The following is a 17,223-nucleotide window of genomic DNA, read 5'->3' as shown; positions in this document are numbered from 1 at the left end:
ACTTTAAGTGCAGCATGATATAATCTTAAGCAAAAACTTTCTGTGCTAATTAGCCAAAGACAAGAAAAATGCAAATGATTCAGTTATTTTTCCAAAACACAACTAGGACATAAAAGCCTCGTATGATAAGATCTGCAAGACAATTTGGTCTACTCAAAGCTAACCTACCATTTTTAGAGATTTATGAATTGGCAGAAAATTAAGATTAGTTTCCATTTTATTTCAGGTATTCTTGAATTCCTTCAAAAACATTTTCCTCACAGCACAATAACTTGTCGTCTACTTTTCATAGAGCACCACGACAACTCCTTTGGGTAGGTTCAAAACGTGAATGCTACTCCAATACTTGAATATCACCAAAATGTAATTGCTCTATTAGATTTGTTAGGTAGCATCTTCGACACACTTCTAAAACCAGGAATTTTGTGGGTGTTTTTTTTCATATACAGCATTTGAAAGACATCTTTGACTTCAGTAACAGAATTATAAGGATATAGTTATGAAAAAATTATAGGTTGCTAGTGGAGTAAGTGATATAGCAGTATCTAAATGAGACCTACATCGGAACATGATACTGGCAACAAGCATTATGTCCTTCGTAGAGCAACGCAAAGTCTGGAACACATCCAGCTCATATACATACACACCTTATAAACTCTCCTCCAGTTCTTTTTATTGTCTTTCAGCATTCGAGTCCAAAGCATGTTCATGAGTTCTGGAAACTGTTCATACATAAACGTAGCCCTAAAGAATTAAACAAACGGAGTGAAGAAATGTTGTTCTCCACGGTTTGCCACAAGAGCTTGTTAAATTCAGGGCTGACAGTAGATGGCAGGCTTGATCTAAGCCCATTCACATTACATGACATTACAAGGGAAAAAGCCATCCCTATTCCTTCATCTATAGAGTCATTTACGTACCAGTACTTCAAAACAGAAAAAAAAGTAATTGTAAAAATCTGACGCAGTAAAAGAACCTTCCCTAATTTATAACAAAAATCATGTTTTACATGAATACCTTAATAACCATTGCATCTAGTCAAACATGCAACTTCCAAACTCATTTTAACAGGAAAAAAAAAAGCTCAAGGAAGAATTTAACGTGTTTTGCTCTATTTGAAAAAGTGACAAGAAAGCGGTTTGAAAATAAACACTCCAAAAAAGTCAGATATATTGAAAGAATTGAGGCTACATAAATAAAAATCACAAATTTAATAAATACTTCACTTTTTGCTTGACAGTATTCAATACATTATAAGATTGTGAATTAAAAAAATAAGACTCAATTTACAGCAACTTTTCAGCATTATCAATGACCATATCACAGAGTTGATTTAGCAGCAAATTTCACATTCTTGTATAAAATGCACTTTTCTTTTTCTTCATCACTGAGCCAAATTATCACTTACTTGGCAATCTCTCCCATGAGTTGCCCCGAAGGTCCCCATGGATCATCATTGGTTGCTTCTCGAACCTTAGACTCGATTTCTGAATAATTCATAACCACATTGGTGCTGCAAAGGAAAAAAAATTAACACACATGAAGATTAGCATCAAAACTGAGAAACACATGAAAACTTAATAATGACACTAGTGTGTATCTCACTTAATGAGATACCTCTACAGGATGGGAAAGAAAACATCTTTAGTGCAGAAGTTACCCTGAGGACACCATACAACACATTTAAGTCATCTTTAAGAAGGCTTTACTATTCTATTAGTCTGCAAGAATACAGATGAGAAAGCAGGGATTACATTACAGCTGGATTCAATCCAGTAAAAATGGCTTTTGGTCAAATTAAAATCCAAACCGAAGCACTGGATTCAAAGCTGAGAGCTTCCCCAACCAGACAGGGTTTGCTTACAGGTTTGTACGGTGTAGAGTGATTTGCAAGAGGCTTTATAACTCAATCAGCAGCAGATTTTTCTTTTTCCTCCCAAATGAGTGAGTGCTACAAGAGAAACTCAAGAATATCAGTACCAAACAGGTATTAGTCAAAAAAAAATGAAAAGAGAAAAAAAAAATCACAAACAAGACTGAGGTAAGGGAGATATGACTCACTAGAAAGTCTGTTTCCTAGCTTGAATTTATTTAATTGAGGGAAAACAGCACAAGAAGAAAAGCTGCAGAGCACTCTGGATTATGACTAAAGCAATGCAAATATACTGTAAGGAGCTCAAGCTGTCTCTACAAGAGCTCACAGAGAAATGTAACTTGGAAAAAGCAGCAGTTTCTCCGTACTGGTTATATTAAAATAGTCAATGTGTGATTTTTTTTTTTTTTTTTTTTTTAATGAATCTCTCAGACTGGTAACCTTTAAGTCCAGCAACCTCCTTTATGCCCCTAAAAGCATCCAGATTATATTTTAAGGTAAGCAAACAGGCTCAAAACACAATTCATACAAAGAATGCTTGAGAAACAGCTCTCTAATTACGGAGCAATATAGCATAGATAGCATAGAATGATAATAATAAAAACATCAGCCAAAGGAAACCTAGTGGCCTCTGCTTTCCCCACCTACTTTGCAGTGTATTTGAAATAACATGTTTACAGCTGCTGTATCTAAAGCTTGACAGTTTGCTTAACTGTTAAAAGCACATCATACAACAGGTTCCAGAAGCTGAAAAAAACCCCTCTAAATGATTGGGTTCAACATGAACCATCCCATAAAGTCCAATTAACTAAACTGTAGGAAAGATCTAATGATCTTCTAATACAATGTGGAGAAGGCATTTGCTGCTTAAAAACCTCCTCTGAACCTGAAAGGACTAGAAGAAAAGTCAAAATGCTGAATAGTCATCCTGCTGTCCACACAGGAGCTGGCACAAAGCTGCACTCAAGCAATATCCCTTCCATTTTATTCGGCATAAGGACAGCAAAGGTCTTGGAACTGGGAGTTATGAACAGCAGAAACAAGAACGAGATCCCTTTAAGTCCGAAGGAGGACACAGAAGGTAATTGTTAAAATGGAATAAAATTCCTGGACTTAATCTTGGATTCTCACCGTGAGAATTCCTGCTGTCGCAGTCTGATGTATTACTTTTATTCAACTTTGTGTCTAAAGAGAGCATAAGCTACATGACTGAATAAATAATCAGCAAGCTAACAGAACCCATCTAGATAAAAAAAAGCACGTAGGAACACAGCAGTAATTATGAACAACAGCAACGAAGGTTTTATAAATTCATTCATGCTAAATGCACCTCAGGCTTCTGTTTCTGCCATTTTCTTTACCATACATGCGAATGTAAACTAATCCCATCTTTATTTGCCATATGCACGGAACGTTAAAAAAAGAAAAGAAAAATAAAACAACCCCAAACACACAACCCCAAAGCTCCAGGCTCGAGCGCTTTGCAGCTTTCAGCACAGTGGTGCCTTGTCCGGATCCAAAGGTTGGTTGTTGTTATAACCCCTCTTGAAGCGCTTGTTTGAGACGTGATGGGGAGTTGGGGGGAAGCATAAAACGAAGCATTTCCTCCATTTCTTCGAGCAAAGAATTTAAGACTGGAAAAGGCATGAAAAGATGCAAGCTTACTGTAAAAAAAAACAACAACAAAAAACCCACACAAACGAAAAAAAAAAAATATATATCTAGCGCCAGCATTAGCTATGGAAGAACTCAAAAGTACATGGCCGAAGTGGCATCAGGGTCAAAAGGGGGAAATGTAAGGGAAACAAGGGAAATCAAGTAATGTCAAAAGAAAGAAGAAAGTGCCGTTAAACCCTGACAAGTAGAGAGACACATTCTATTTCTAAAACTATCCTGCATAAAGTTATTGTTCTCAGCAACCAGGAGAAAGCTCTTTTGTAAATGCCAAGATGAGATCTAACGGCATAAAGCGTTCCAAAACAAAGTATCTCTGAGCCGCATTTAATTCGGCAACAAATGTAAACTCTGAGGAAAAAAAAAAATGAACTGTTGTATAGTTTGGCATCGTTCCAGGTCACTTAAAAATAACCATTTCTAAAAAGGTGGAAATACAGTTTTATTCTTCCTTTCCCATGTTTTCTATGGCCCTCATTCCATGCCCTACCCATGATTCCTGTGACCTTTGCAACAAAAAAATAATTTACGTCCAGATGTGAAGGGAAAAAGTGACGAGCTTGATTGCCAAGACTTCCTGCGATTGATATAAATTTAATATCCAAGGATCCCGTCAGACACCAGAGGGGGCTCTCTGATCGGTTTGTACTGGGCGCCTTCCAGGGAATGGTGCCGGATCGCAGGGACACGTTCTGCTTTGTGAGCAAACGGACACACAGCGGGCAGGACAGACAGACAGTGTTTAAAACACACTATTATCTGTGAGACTACATTAGGATTTACCCCAATTCATTAACTGAAACCCTGCGCAAGTGGAATCTTGTGACAAGTTGTCATAAATATTTACGTAAATATATGTACAAGTACGTTTACAGAAACTTTTGACATGGAGAAAAACATTAAACACAAGAAGTGTATTTTGAAAGTTACATCCAAAATAAAAGGGTTGATATTAATGTTACAAACTTTTGCATTATTTTCTGTTGTGTCTTACATTTTAGTCTATTAAATCATAGACTAGTGCCAACAGACGATTTTTACTTTTCATTGTACCCCTTATAAATTATTTCAGCATTGTTTCTTTTAAAAAAACCAAAGCTGTTCAGAAAAGCCAAGAGAGGGCACTGTCACATCTCTGAAACAGTAAGCATGGTGACAGCGAGCAAAATGTTAGCTTTTAATTTATTACAAGGGAATGCTCAACTTCAAATGTTTGCATCTACAATTTATAGCAACACTGAATAGGTAGCTCAAGCCTGAGACTAAATTCTTCCACATGAATAAGTGGATACAGTGAAAAGCCAGTGGGTAATGGTTATAAATATCTGATCATCTCCGAGTGCATCAGACAATGGGGGACACTTCCTCTTAAAAAAAAAAAAGGAAAAAAGATACAGTTAAAAGTTTTACAGGCATTTCATAAACTATATTTTAACGTATTTTGACACTGAATAGACATACCATAGATGAGACACCCCCACAACACTGCTTTGTCCACAATTCTGTCTGCATTTTTCAAAGAAAAGTCTAAGGATTCAATTGATTGTAAATAGTTTCAAATTTTGTTCTAAGTTATATTTTGAGATTTGTAAATTGAGATAAAGCTGTCATCCAGGTGCCGTATCCTATAGCGTGCTAAAAACCCCAGAAAATAAGTAGTGGAGGAGAGGGATGTGAGGGATGAGAGGAAGCATTGCATGTACCTTGAATGCATCATTTGAGATAAAAATAATGTCTTGTTGGTGTTGGGGACAGCAAGCAGACAAGCAAGAGAGGACAAGAAGTTCTGTACCTATTCATATAAAACCAAGGGGATCAGAGAAGCTACCAAGGTCCAGCCCAAATGTTAACCCACTATCTGCCACTTCAACCTTTACAGTTGCAAAAGCCTGAAAAGCACTTCAGTGCTTCTTCAGTTTTGTTTTGTTTGTTTGTTTTTTTACATAAAATACCCACAAAATAAAAACTGAAAGAGAAACCTTTTCTCTTACAGACCAGGAAAAAGAATAATTTTTATGGAAGGAAAGTAAAATTATTGTATTTCCAACAAACATTCTACTAAACCATTAAATATTCACAACATCGTGAATTGAAGTGTTTGTTTCAGAGTGAAGATTTTTCATTGTTCAGGACCACAAGATGTTCTCTACAGATTCATACGCTGTAGCTGAAGTCAGGTCAATTACCTATTAGAATATTATCATCACTTGTAAAATATTACACAACTATGCTGCTTCTAGTAATAGCTTCCAATTGGCAACATCGCAGCCAGCTTTGTTGTGCCTGAACTAATTACCCCATATCAATCACTGCTGGTTCCACACTGAAAAATCCCACCTTAAACCATACCCCTTGAACCAGGAACCCTTTGGAAACACAGCTTTGAACGCAGTCAGTAACAGAAATGGAAGGAGCCTATTTTCTCAGCTAATCCCTACTCAAAAATTAACCACCAAACTCTAAGGTTAACCCTCAAACAACATTTCCTAACAACGATTTACCTACACTACCAGCAGACCTGCTAAAGAAAAAGATGCAACAACTTCTGTCTTTGTTCGCTCGATTCAACAACGCTTTGGTTGGAACCTTGGCTGCGGCATGTAGCACTAGGAAGAGCAAATAGTTCAGTGCCCATGGTCTTCCCAAAAAAACACCATACAGATTTCCACTTCATGCCTGCCAGCATCTCCTGTATCTTCCAGACGTTTTCTGTTGTCAGTGGTGTTGTGTCCCCTCATCGCATGGACAATACATTCAAGCACACGAAATCACAGCTCCTAAAGCAAGCTCACAGGTCACTGCTAGATTTTGGGAGCAACACCGTTCTGAAATATTCCTGAGATAGGATTTCATCGGGAAAGGAGCAGACAGCTCTATCTCACAAAGGTTCAAATCTGCAAGCAACATGTAAACTCTGCATTTTGTATTAATGCTCATATAGCAGCAGAGTCTTAAACATGCAGAAACCTTTAAATAGCACGTGCATAGGAAACCTGCGATAGAGAAAATAAGCACCATGAGAAAATAAGATATTTATGCATTAAATGTAATGAAAGGATAATAAATATCTATCCATCCATCCATTCAGAATGGAACTTACTTTAAAACATATTAAGGAATCAGAAAGCCTAACAGATCTTAGTCAATGTTTCTGCACAAACTTAAAAGCCTTGAACATGCCCCGGGGCAGGAGTCAGAGCTCTCCATTAAAAGCACCATTAGGATTAGAGCTGCTGTGATGTGGGTGGTGTCACTGAGGACACCAGTACAGTTCTGGACATTAAATCCACAGAAGATTTGTGAAATGCCATGCCTAATCTTGTGAAAACTAAAATAAACAGAAGCCACAGAAAGGGTACATTACAACAGTTTCTTTCTAGTGATGATAAAGGTATTGGATTGGACAGGGTGAGCCTAATTAGAAACACTTCTGGAAGCTCTGGGAAGCTGCCCACTGTGCTCAGGGACTGAGCAGCAGGAACAAGAAACCTGGTTACACAGTTAAAATTTTTTTTTCAATATATATTTCAAACCAATTACAATATCATGTATACATGGGACTCCTACGTGCATAATATTATGCCTTTAACTATTACTCCAAGGACATCACTGGATTACGCACCTTCTGTTTTCCTTTTTTTTAATTTTACAACTGGGAGCACTAAAATACTAAAAGCTGAGATGAGAAACTTTCTACATTTTACCACCATTAACAGTTTCCAATGAGACACCATTCTGCAAATATCTGTTTAAAATCTAAGTGCAGAAGAAAAAAAATGCAAGCATTACACACATGCATGTCTATCGTACACATAGTTTGAACATTAAGGCTATTCAAACAGCAACACTAAAGAAATTATACTTTTTTAAAGGAAATAATTAGTCAGTTAGAGGGGGAGGGGTCTGGATGAACAGAGGACAAGAGCAGCTCTGTTTCAGTTCAGCACCATGTAGCCTGATACCAAAGTCTTGCAAGAAACAAATATTTTAACCTTTTGTTAATTAATGTGCCAAAACAGACACAACATAATTTTATCTTTTAAATAACTACGCGTGTAGCATTATCCTTTTAATAGGCAGTCTCATATACATTACTCTCATTCTTTCTCTAATTTTGTTAGAAGCTTCTTTATTTTTAGAAAGTCTTCTCCTTGTTTCCTATGACTTTCACATTGAATAAAAGCAAAGCAAACGTTAAATTTGGTCCATAACGGAACAGATGTTACCGACTCAGAATAAAATCTCATCACCTCACTTGGTGACATAACAAAGGAGATTGTTACAGTAACCATCTCTAAAGTCCTATTAGATAAAACCCAGTAAGAATACACTTGCACTGCTCTATGCTGTGCTACTTGCATTTAAAAATTAATCGATTGCATTGTCCAACCAGAAAGGACCATAAATGGCATCTGAAAAATAAATAGTTAAGAAACCATTAAATTACAGCATGAGGAAAGTTTAGTTTAACTCTGAGTGAGGAAGAACATACACAGCTGCTTCATTTATTCACCTTGCCTGTCTCCACCTGAACATTGGTACCGTCCCAATGAAGGGCACCCGGACAGGAGCAGGAGTGCTCTGCTCTCGTAGGGACGGTTTGTTACCAGCCTGGTGGTGGCTTCACCGTGAACCCCTGAACAAAGGCAGCAGTAACTCCCATCTGGCGGCCGAGCGAATGCTCCGCTCCCCTAGTCCAAGTGCCGCCTTTGTCTTCCAGCAGCTCCTTCTCTACCGCCAGCTGGGTTGTTCAGTGCCTTCCAGCTGAGAAGGTTGCAGTTTGCCACTATGGGACTTGATAGGGACCCATGAGCTATTCTTCATCTGATCCACGGTGCATCTTTTAGGAATATTATCCAAAACACAACAGGAACAATTTATTTACAGATTTCTCAAAAAATCAATACCTAGGCTGACAATCTAAGGGAAAAAAAATTATGTATTAGGTAGCTTTGCTTTTAGATGTTTGAGACTGCATCCGTATTTTTTTTTTTTTTTTAAAAAAGAAATAATGGAATGCACTATAAAATGAGTAAAGCAAACTTTCAACATCTGGAGAAGAGATACCGCAGACCCCAGTAACATTTTCTCAATATAGTTATTTAAAAGACCCCCACCCACAGACACACATGCATTTAAATGAAGCCTTTGGAGAGGAGGGAACACAACATCTTATCCCCACCGTTCATCCTCCATGAGTCATGCATCAAGGCTATTTTTAGTATCTAGATTAAAAGGTTCCTGTAAAGCAGGAATGGAAAAAGATGGAAAGGTTTCTGAGAATGCTAAAAAGCTGATTTAATATTAAATTATCTATTTTTTTAACTGTGTACAGAAGTTAGTTTTGACTAGTAAGAGTACATGGTAACCGAAAAAGCTAAACGCCTTATCTGAGTATGGGATACATCTCCCCTAATCCCAGGTGTGGGAATCTTGGCATCTATTAAATTGTTAATTAGTTTCCAAAAACATTTTTTCCAATTAAAAAAAATCATTTAATGCTTATCCATCTGGGCATGAAATCCTTTTGAAAGAGTATTTGAATTTGTGAGCTAAAGAAGAATCGCGCTCCTGATCTGCACAGCACCACCTCCCAAACCCCCGAGAGCCAGCACACCAAGCAAAAAGCACCTCGGTATATTAACTGCACTTAGTTCTGTTGACATCACTTCCTTCAGGATCTGAGGGATTAAAGCTGTTCACTGGTCCAAACTTGCATTTCAAGAAACTGAAAGGATTTAAGACAAAGTCAAAACAAAAGGTACATTTCAGCCCCAGATTTCCCTGCCCTGTGACAGCCTGTCACTACTTTAGAAAACTCAACATGCAGAGAGAGGACAGAAAAATAAGACATCATTTATCCACCTATTTTCCGAAACAATATAATGGACATTCAGGACAATTATTCAGACAAAAATATATTAATTGTCTTCAAAATAAAGACGATGCTGCCCTTCCCCCTCAGTGATATTCAATTGGGATATTCAGTCTCAGCCAGCATCTCTCTCCTTGCTTGGTGATGGCAAACTAACCAAAAAACATATAACAAACTTAATGCATTTTCATTTTGCTCCTGTCAGTAATGTCACATTTATTACAAAACACGCACCTTAGATTTAGAGCCTTACAGATGAAACATATGGATACCAAATATCAAGCCAGCAGTCCACAGTCAAGGAAGAAACAGATGGATACCCATCTGCACAAATGCCTGCTGAAATACCTTCGGTTACACGGAGGTAACAGCGCAACATTAGCTGATACTTGACCGCTTTGAGTTACTTATTTTTAAACCAGATCTCAGAAGCATCACAAATATGACACCAGTCAATTTAGTACATGAATACCAGGCATTATTACAGACCTCGTGTGCAAGTTGCAATTCTGCTTTTTCTGACCAATATGTTGTCTTCATTATGGTACAGTAGGATCTGAAATACATTTTCAGCTTTTCAAGTTACCAGTTTCATAATTTATGTGGCAGATGTGCAAAGCAAACTGCACAAAAAGAGATAAGCCAAGAAAAATATCCTGATGGCCACAAATGAATTACGACTTGTGGGAGGAAGGAACTATAAACTATTTCCTGTGCCTTACAACTTCTGATCACAAAAGACTACCAAGTAAACAAGATAACCCCATATCCACCACACACGCACACTTTCAAAAAGGACAGTGACTTTTAAGAATTAAATGGAAGCCTGTTAGAGAACTCAGAAGATCTCTCACTTACAGAAACCACCATTGCACATTGCTCAAGTGTTCCTTGGAAAGCTTCCACCCCTCTCACAAGTCGCCCAGCTGCAGCTCGCTATATTCTTAACATTTCGTAATTGCTATGCTGCAGCTGAAGTAGTTTTTACAGGTGTTGGGAACATGAGGTGACTAATTACATGGTAGTTTTAAAGCATATTTGTGCAAAGAATGAACACTTCCTCCCCAAGTTGATTTAAGACTGATTTCATCTCTCCTACTGCAGATTCCTTGTAGTATGTGAGTGTTAATACTTCCATATTCTTACATAAAACAGATACATGGCTGCTTTAAATATCTTCATTTGCCAACAATTGTAGAGTGGCAATAGGTGACGGTAAATAACTGCTCAAACTCACTGAGGATTTTGCCATGTTAATACTATTAACTGTGGTTTTGTACCACATCTACATATAGTTTTTCTTCATCTAAAGCCCAGGCCCATTTCTTTATTTCCCTGTTCTTTACGGGATGTTTCGGTTCCAAATACCCACCCTGACATTCTTCAGTCAGCATTCTCTAATCTTCAATGATTACATTATCTTCATTTCAAAAACACATTTCCACATTTCCATTTTTAAAGGCTTAGTAAGTGTTGTCATTTTCCTTCATTCAAAAACCCTTTAATAGGTGATTTACCAAAATAAGTGTTATATAGCAAGTAGCATGAATCAAAACACTTACTTTTAACTTACAATGTAAGAACACTGCAATAGTATTTCCATTGTTTTTCCATATTAGTTTTTAGGTCACATTTTTTAGGTCAAATTTTAGTTGCAATTACAGTACAATTACACCTAAACCATTCTTACCACAAATCCGATTCATCTTAAGCATGAAAACCAATTTCACAAACAAGTAGGAAAAAAGCTGCCTTTCAGACAACACTTGACACTTTGGCGGGACAGTTACAGGCTAAACCAGCAGCTCTGGGTTTGATTCAGACAGATTTCAAGTTTTCAATCTCCTCAGACTCGTGTGAGCATCATCTGCCTTATCAGATTGCAGTCACTGCTTCACAGCTCCTATCCCTGTGGATTTAATTGCTTTCAAAGTTCGATACACTACGTTTAAACAATAGCAGCCATATAGCAAAAAAAAAAAAAAAAAGGAATTACGAAACATGGATAACTTTTTGTAATTGCAAAACTAGAGATTTCCATATGTATGTTGTAGTCACAACTAGATTTATTTTTGCTCCATCCTCCAACTTACTTTGCTACTCTACTCCTTACACTTCAGATGTTTTCTTCTGTAACAAACAAGCTGCAACAATTTTTAAAATGTTTTTTAGAGTTAACTACATTTAATTCCAGAATTTAGTCAGATTGCTCTTCCTCCTTCAAGACTCAGCAAGAGCCACTACAAATTTTCCATCAAGTGTGATCCAATCAGGTAACACAACTTATATGGAAAACAAATGTTTAACCAAGCAGGAATAAGAGCAAGAGAAACCTGAGTAAAAACATACTTTCTGTAGAGTGCTCTTTTTATTGAATAAAATGATAGCACCAAAAAAACCCACAAGACAATCCCAATAAACACTACTAGATACTTATAAAACTAAAATATAAATACATTATTTGGGAGAGACTGCAACACTCTTCACCATAGCTGACACCCTCCAACCGTGTTTCTTTGTACTTTGTTGCATTCACATAGCTTCAAGAGCAACTTTCCCCCAAAATAAAAAGCTCATTTCAAGTGTTCATAACATGTTGCATAAGCTGCCTTCTGAGCCAGGTACCTAGTGACCCAGGGCTACTCCCTTCTTTGTACGCACAAAGTATTAACACACCACATTGAAGCCCACAGCTGAAGTATTTTAAGTGTATACAGAAACCTTGAGCAGATACAGACTCCCAAGTACTCTCAGTCAGTGAGCTATCAAAATTGGGGCACGATATTTTAATATTGAGAGAGAAGTATTTACAAGAAGAATGAGGTCTTATCCTCCTTTCAAAACAAGAAATAAAAGGGGTAGAAGTTTCCAGAGGAGAAGCAAGCTGTAGTTACACACAACGTGAGGCAACAGTAAGCTTTGAAGCTGTGTCATTGCAACTCACTCGTGTACCTCAGGCTCCTATTTAAGAGTAATCTTGAATGGAGGAGGAAGATGAGAGAGAGAAAACAAACAACCTCACACTAAAAAGAATACCAAGATGCCCAGCCCTACAGCATGGTGTGTAATGACCTCTGTACCTGTGTTCAACAAATAACTTCACACTAGGAGTTTCTGACACCACTGAGGTCCATGTAACAGTTTTAAGTTTGCAGTAATGCAAGGACTGGTTAAGGAAACCTCCTAATGATGCTATACATGCTTGGAGTATTTTAGCTGAATAGTTAGAAATAAAGATTTTACCCTGAAAAGCAGGAACACAGCCTGGTAGTTACTACACCTATGAATGGCGCAGACCTATTCAGTGTTACTAATCACACTGAATTCTACATAATCTAAACTTTCCTTAGACAAAGAACTGTTTCAAAGATTTGTCAACTGAGAGTATTTGGTGTGGACACAATAATCACATGCGGTAATATGGAGTTTAATATTGCCCAAAACTACACACCCCTAACATTCATGGCCCACGCTCAATGATCCTTGTGGTTTCAGCTATCCCATCATTGCAAGCTGAGTACCATTAAAACATTGCCCTAATTCCAAATTTATTACAAATTAAGCATTACTCTAAACACACGCTGGCTGTTCCACTAGGGAGGGCTGATTAAACAATGCAGGCACTGAAGCTTTTAATACAAACTGATCATTTTCTGCTACTATATCATCACTTTGGAACTGTGACGTCCCATGCAGCCCGGTACATCACAATATCAATCATCTTCTGCAAGTCTTTTGAGAGGAATAAACCTGAGTACAGATAACTCCTCTACAGCAACAGCAAGCACTTGTTACAAGGTCTTCTCCAATCAGATCCACAGGCAAGGGTACCAGATCTGGCTGGAGTCCCGCTCCGAAAATGCCACCCTTGTACCCTCCAGCCTGTCCGAGGGCTCTAATTTCTGCCAGCTCTTCCAACACCCCCAACTTTCACAACAAAAGTCGCATGCTGTCCCTAACACCCAGACCAGCTTTGAAGCGCCTGCAGTTTCCTTCTGCCTTCAACTACAGAGCTATGACTCTGTACAGCTTCATATTTCATCCGTGATGTAGCAAAGCACTCATGTTATATTAGCTAAGGAAGCCTGAGACATGTAGCTCATCAACAACAGAATCTGGAAGTATGGTCCAAGCAGCAGGTTGAAGCAACTAAACAAGAAAACCTTCAGCTGCTGATTTAGTACAGTCTTGTGTCCTGGGAAACATCTCAAGACTGAGGCAGAAGCTGCACTGCACTTTTCAGAGTGGGAGAAAGTAAGAGGAGGCAACAGCTTACACAGTTACCAAATTGCAGGCTCATAACTAGCAGTTTTCCTTCATTTATTCAAGTGTCTTTCAGTGCAATTGCCACACAGGAGATATTCAGTGGGAGAGAGGAAGACACTTAAGACTATCATCTTCATCTTTGTTTTTCTGAAGTGAACCGCATTATCATTTAGTGATCTTATTTCTAAACACACTGCAATGAATTCTACAGTTGTTGCTGTTTGCAAAAATCCCACAACCTCAACCTGATATTCCAGGACTTTTATTTCCTGAAAATAATTAAAATCAGAAAATGAATACTGATGTCACTAGAGAGAAGCTGATCAGCTTCTCTTCTCAAAATCTGTTCTTACAGCCTGCTTTCTTACTATGTGAAGCTAAAAGCAAGAACTATTCCACATCCCACGCAGTGCTACAATACCTGCTACACTCAATAGCTCTAATGCACCTGCAGTCTTTCCTTTCATATCCAATACTGCAATCCAGTCCAGAAAAGACCATTATATCAGAGAATTTAAGGATGATGCTATCTTCACGTAAGGCTACACAGAGTATGTCTGGATGCAAGAACCTTATTTCTTGACTCCACTACATACAGCCATAAGAGGAACGCAATCAAGGTCCTTTAAACTTGTGTTTCAGTGTCTCCAAGAATATCTGCCTTTTCCTAAGAAGGAATCTATTCAACAACTGAGCCTTTCCCTGCACCTCACCTTGCTGACATGTAAGAACAAGAAATTCAACATCTTACATTGAAGTGCAATTAAGACTTTGCAGTCTCCGGGTGAGTACTTTATATTTCTTTGGCATATGAAGGGCTGTGCAAGGGGAAACCTGTTCAGTGTCCTAAGCTCTGACCGTGTCAAAAGATGTCTATTATATCATACGAAAAAGTAAAGACATGCTCCGACTTCTTGTTCCAATTGGTTTTGAATTAGGTTGTATGCCTTTCACAACCTGTTCTTCAAACTTGCTCACCTGTCTCATTTTTGTTTTTACATGAGAATGACCAGCAACTCTAAGCTTCGCATTTTCTTCAGACGGACATTTCAGCTTTCTGAAAAACATGGTTTTGCTTTGAATTATTTCCTTAACCCTCTTCACCAATGATGTTTCTTTTTCATCGTCTTCAAGAAGTGATAACAGTTTCGTTATGAGCCACCAATATAAAATTTTTTTACCTCCACACCCGCAAGGATTCCGTTCTTCAGCAGGCCTTTGGAAGCTTTTTTAATCCTTTTTTTCTAGATGCTTCTGTTGCTCACAAGAAGACTTTAATCCAAGTGCTTTATGTTCACTATTCAGAGTGGCTCTGACAGTAACATCCTGAACCAGAACCAATGCACAGCTCAGGCTGAAGTGCAGACCTTACTACTTCTGTCTTTTTGACCAGCTCTTTGGTGAACTGATCATCTAAATGTGTCCTGTTCTCAGGATAAGACACTGATGCAATGTGTATCTAACCTACAAAGGACACATGAAGCCACCCATCGCTCTCGCGTTTCCTGCCCATGTCACCTCTCCCCCACCCGCAGGGGGTGGGAGGATTTCAAGCCATGTTCTGGGCCTGTTCTTGCTCTGCCCTCACACCTTTAGTCCTGAATTTTCAGTTTGTTGGGACTGACTGGTTGACGCAGTTTCCTTGGTAATTTGATCCGAAAAAGTTCTCTTCAGCATGTTGCTCCTCTGTTAAGCCGTGCCTGTGTTATTTCATGCTTGGCATATAACAAGAGTCCTGCCAACCAAACTGTTTTAAAACAGCACACTGACAGAACAGATTTATGCAAAATTTTCTGAAAGAAATATGTTCCAGGTCCAACCATATTCTTCAGTCTTCTAAAATCTGTCTTATACCAAAACAGATACCCTTTGTAAAAGATATACATCTTGTACAATAGATCTAAGATCTATTTTGCCCTTCACTGACCGGAGGCCTTCCTTCTGTTAATTAGTTGTCATCTCCTGGTTATTTAGTACAATCACAAAGTTATGCTGACAAGCAGTTCTGACAACCAGCTGTTTCCCCACTATTTCTTCTGTAACATCTTGTTAAATGGGATAAGTACACCATATATAATCAAAAGCACATCAGAGTAGTTCAACTGATACAAGAATTATAGACAAGGCTCACGGCACATGAAACAATGATGAAATACTACAGAAGGGCTGCACCAGTTGCTTTGCGTCACTCACGGTATTTCCACCAGCAGAAATAGCGGGTTTTTTCCCCAAAACTGAGCATTAGGAAATCCAAGGCTGTCGTACCTTCTCAGTCCACTTTCATTTGATGTATTCTGGCTGATATTCATTACAGTGTCCTGTAAAGAGCTCTTGTGGTTGCAGAGATGCAAGATGATGTGTTTTAATTTGTGCCCTCTGCCTCTTGCCCTGTCAAGTTTTATTACTATTTACTGTGTCTTCTAGGACTATTACTGGGATATGATGTTTTGGTCTTATTTGCCATAAACAAGTATTTGATTTCAGGTGGGCCTTTAGAAAGACAAAACTGAAGTTTTTCACTAAACCACACCAGAGTAATTGCTACAAGGGAAAGGAAAAAAGCGCATGAGGAAAGCAAACACTCTTCCAAGAACACACTGAGAAAAAAATACTTGCACAGAATTTAAATCAATCCAAATGCAGTTCCTAGGAACAGCACGATTACTTAGTTTTCAGCTTATTATACTCTAGCCAGTAAATTAACAACAAAAAAAATTGTTTTAGAAAAATCTAATACCTTCCTACTTCAGATTGTTCATCCTTTAATAACCCTGAATTATGTTTCTTTCCTGCTACAAGCATATCTAAGAATAAAAAGCAGTCACCATAATCCTAAATAGACTAAATTAGCTTAATACCTATTTTCTTTTGTCATTCAGTTTTCTATGAAGGCAGGTCACAACCTAGAAATCCTTCTACTACTGTATTAAGCAGTTGGACAAAGTAACTTTGGTCGATAGTTAAAGGCAGAGTGTCCTACAGCTGTTCACAGCTGAGTATCCAAAAACGGGCACCAGCAGTAAGAACACACCATTCGGAGTAAGTGAAGTATTATGATATCAATGTTATGATATTAATATTCATTATTTCATTACAATTTTCAGATTGGTATCTCACATTAAATAAAAAGGGTAGCTCGGCAAACTAAAAAAACCCACAAGTTCAAACACATACATTTTTACTCAAAGCAAATGTTCTTTGTGGAATGAGTCTGGCAAATTACATACAAATTAACTTTCAAAATGCCGAGCCGAGTTTATTTGTGGAGGATAATGATGTTTCCCCTCCTTTCATAGGTATCATTTGTTAAACTGGTTCCTCCAGGAGATCAAGTAACTTACGTCCTAAAAAAGTAACAAGAGCAGTTTCATTTGTCTCAGAGACCCAGTTTCTAGTTCCTGCCCAGATACAGATGATAATTTCGAATTACACTGTGTATTTACAACAAACTAATTTCACCATGGTTCAATAAAGGAACAATTTATTTATTTATTTACTCACTAATCATAAGATTACTGGATTTTTATGAACTAAT

General features: G+C 37.9%; 1 protein-coding gene across 1 annotated transcript in view; it reads right to left on the bottom strand.

The window, feature by feature from the left end:
* The window catches only part of CLINT1 (clathrin interactor 1), a 51,345-nt gene that overhangs the window by 23,219 nt on the left and 10,903 nt on the right, over window positions 1–17,223 (bottom strand). The window contains exons 2-3 of the mRNA XM_065644030.1: window positions 1,409–1,513; window positions 648–744 (exon numbers count right to left, since the gene is read on the bottom strand). Of these exons, the coding sequence (XP_065500102.1) occupies window positions 648–744; window positions 1,409–1,513 (202 nt within the window). The remainder of the gene's footprint in view (window positions 1–647; window positions 745–1,408; window positions 1,514–17,223) is intronic.

This window comes from Caloenas nicobarica, chromosome 13 (assembly GCF_036013445.1).
Source record: "Caloenas nicobarica isolate bCalNic1 chromosome 13, bCalNic1.hap1, whole genome shotgun sequence".
NCBI lineage: Eukaryota > Metazoa > Chordata > Aves > Columbiformes > Columbidae > Caloenas > Caloenas nicobarica.
This window is presented reverse-complemented; position numbering and strand designations above follow the sequence as displayed.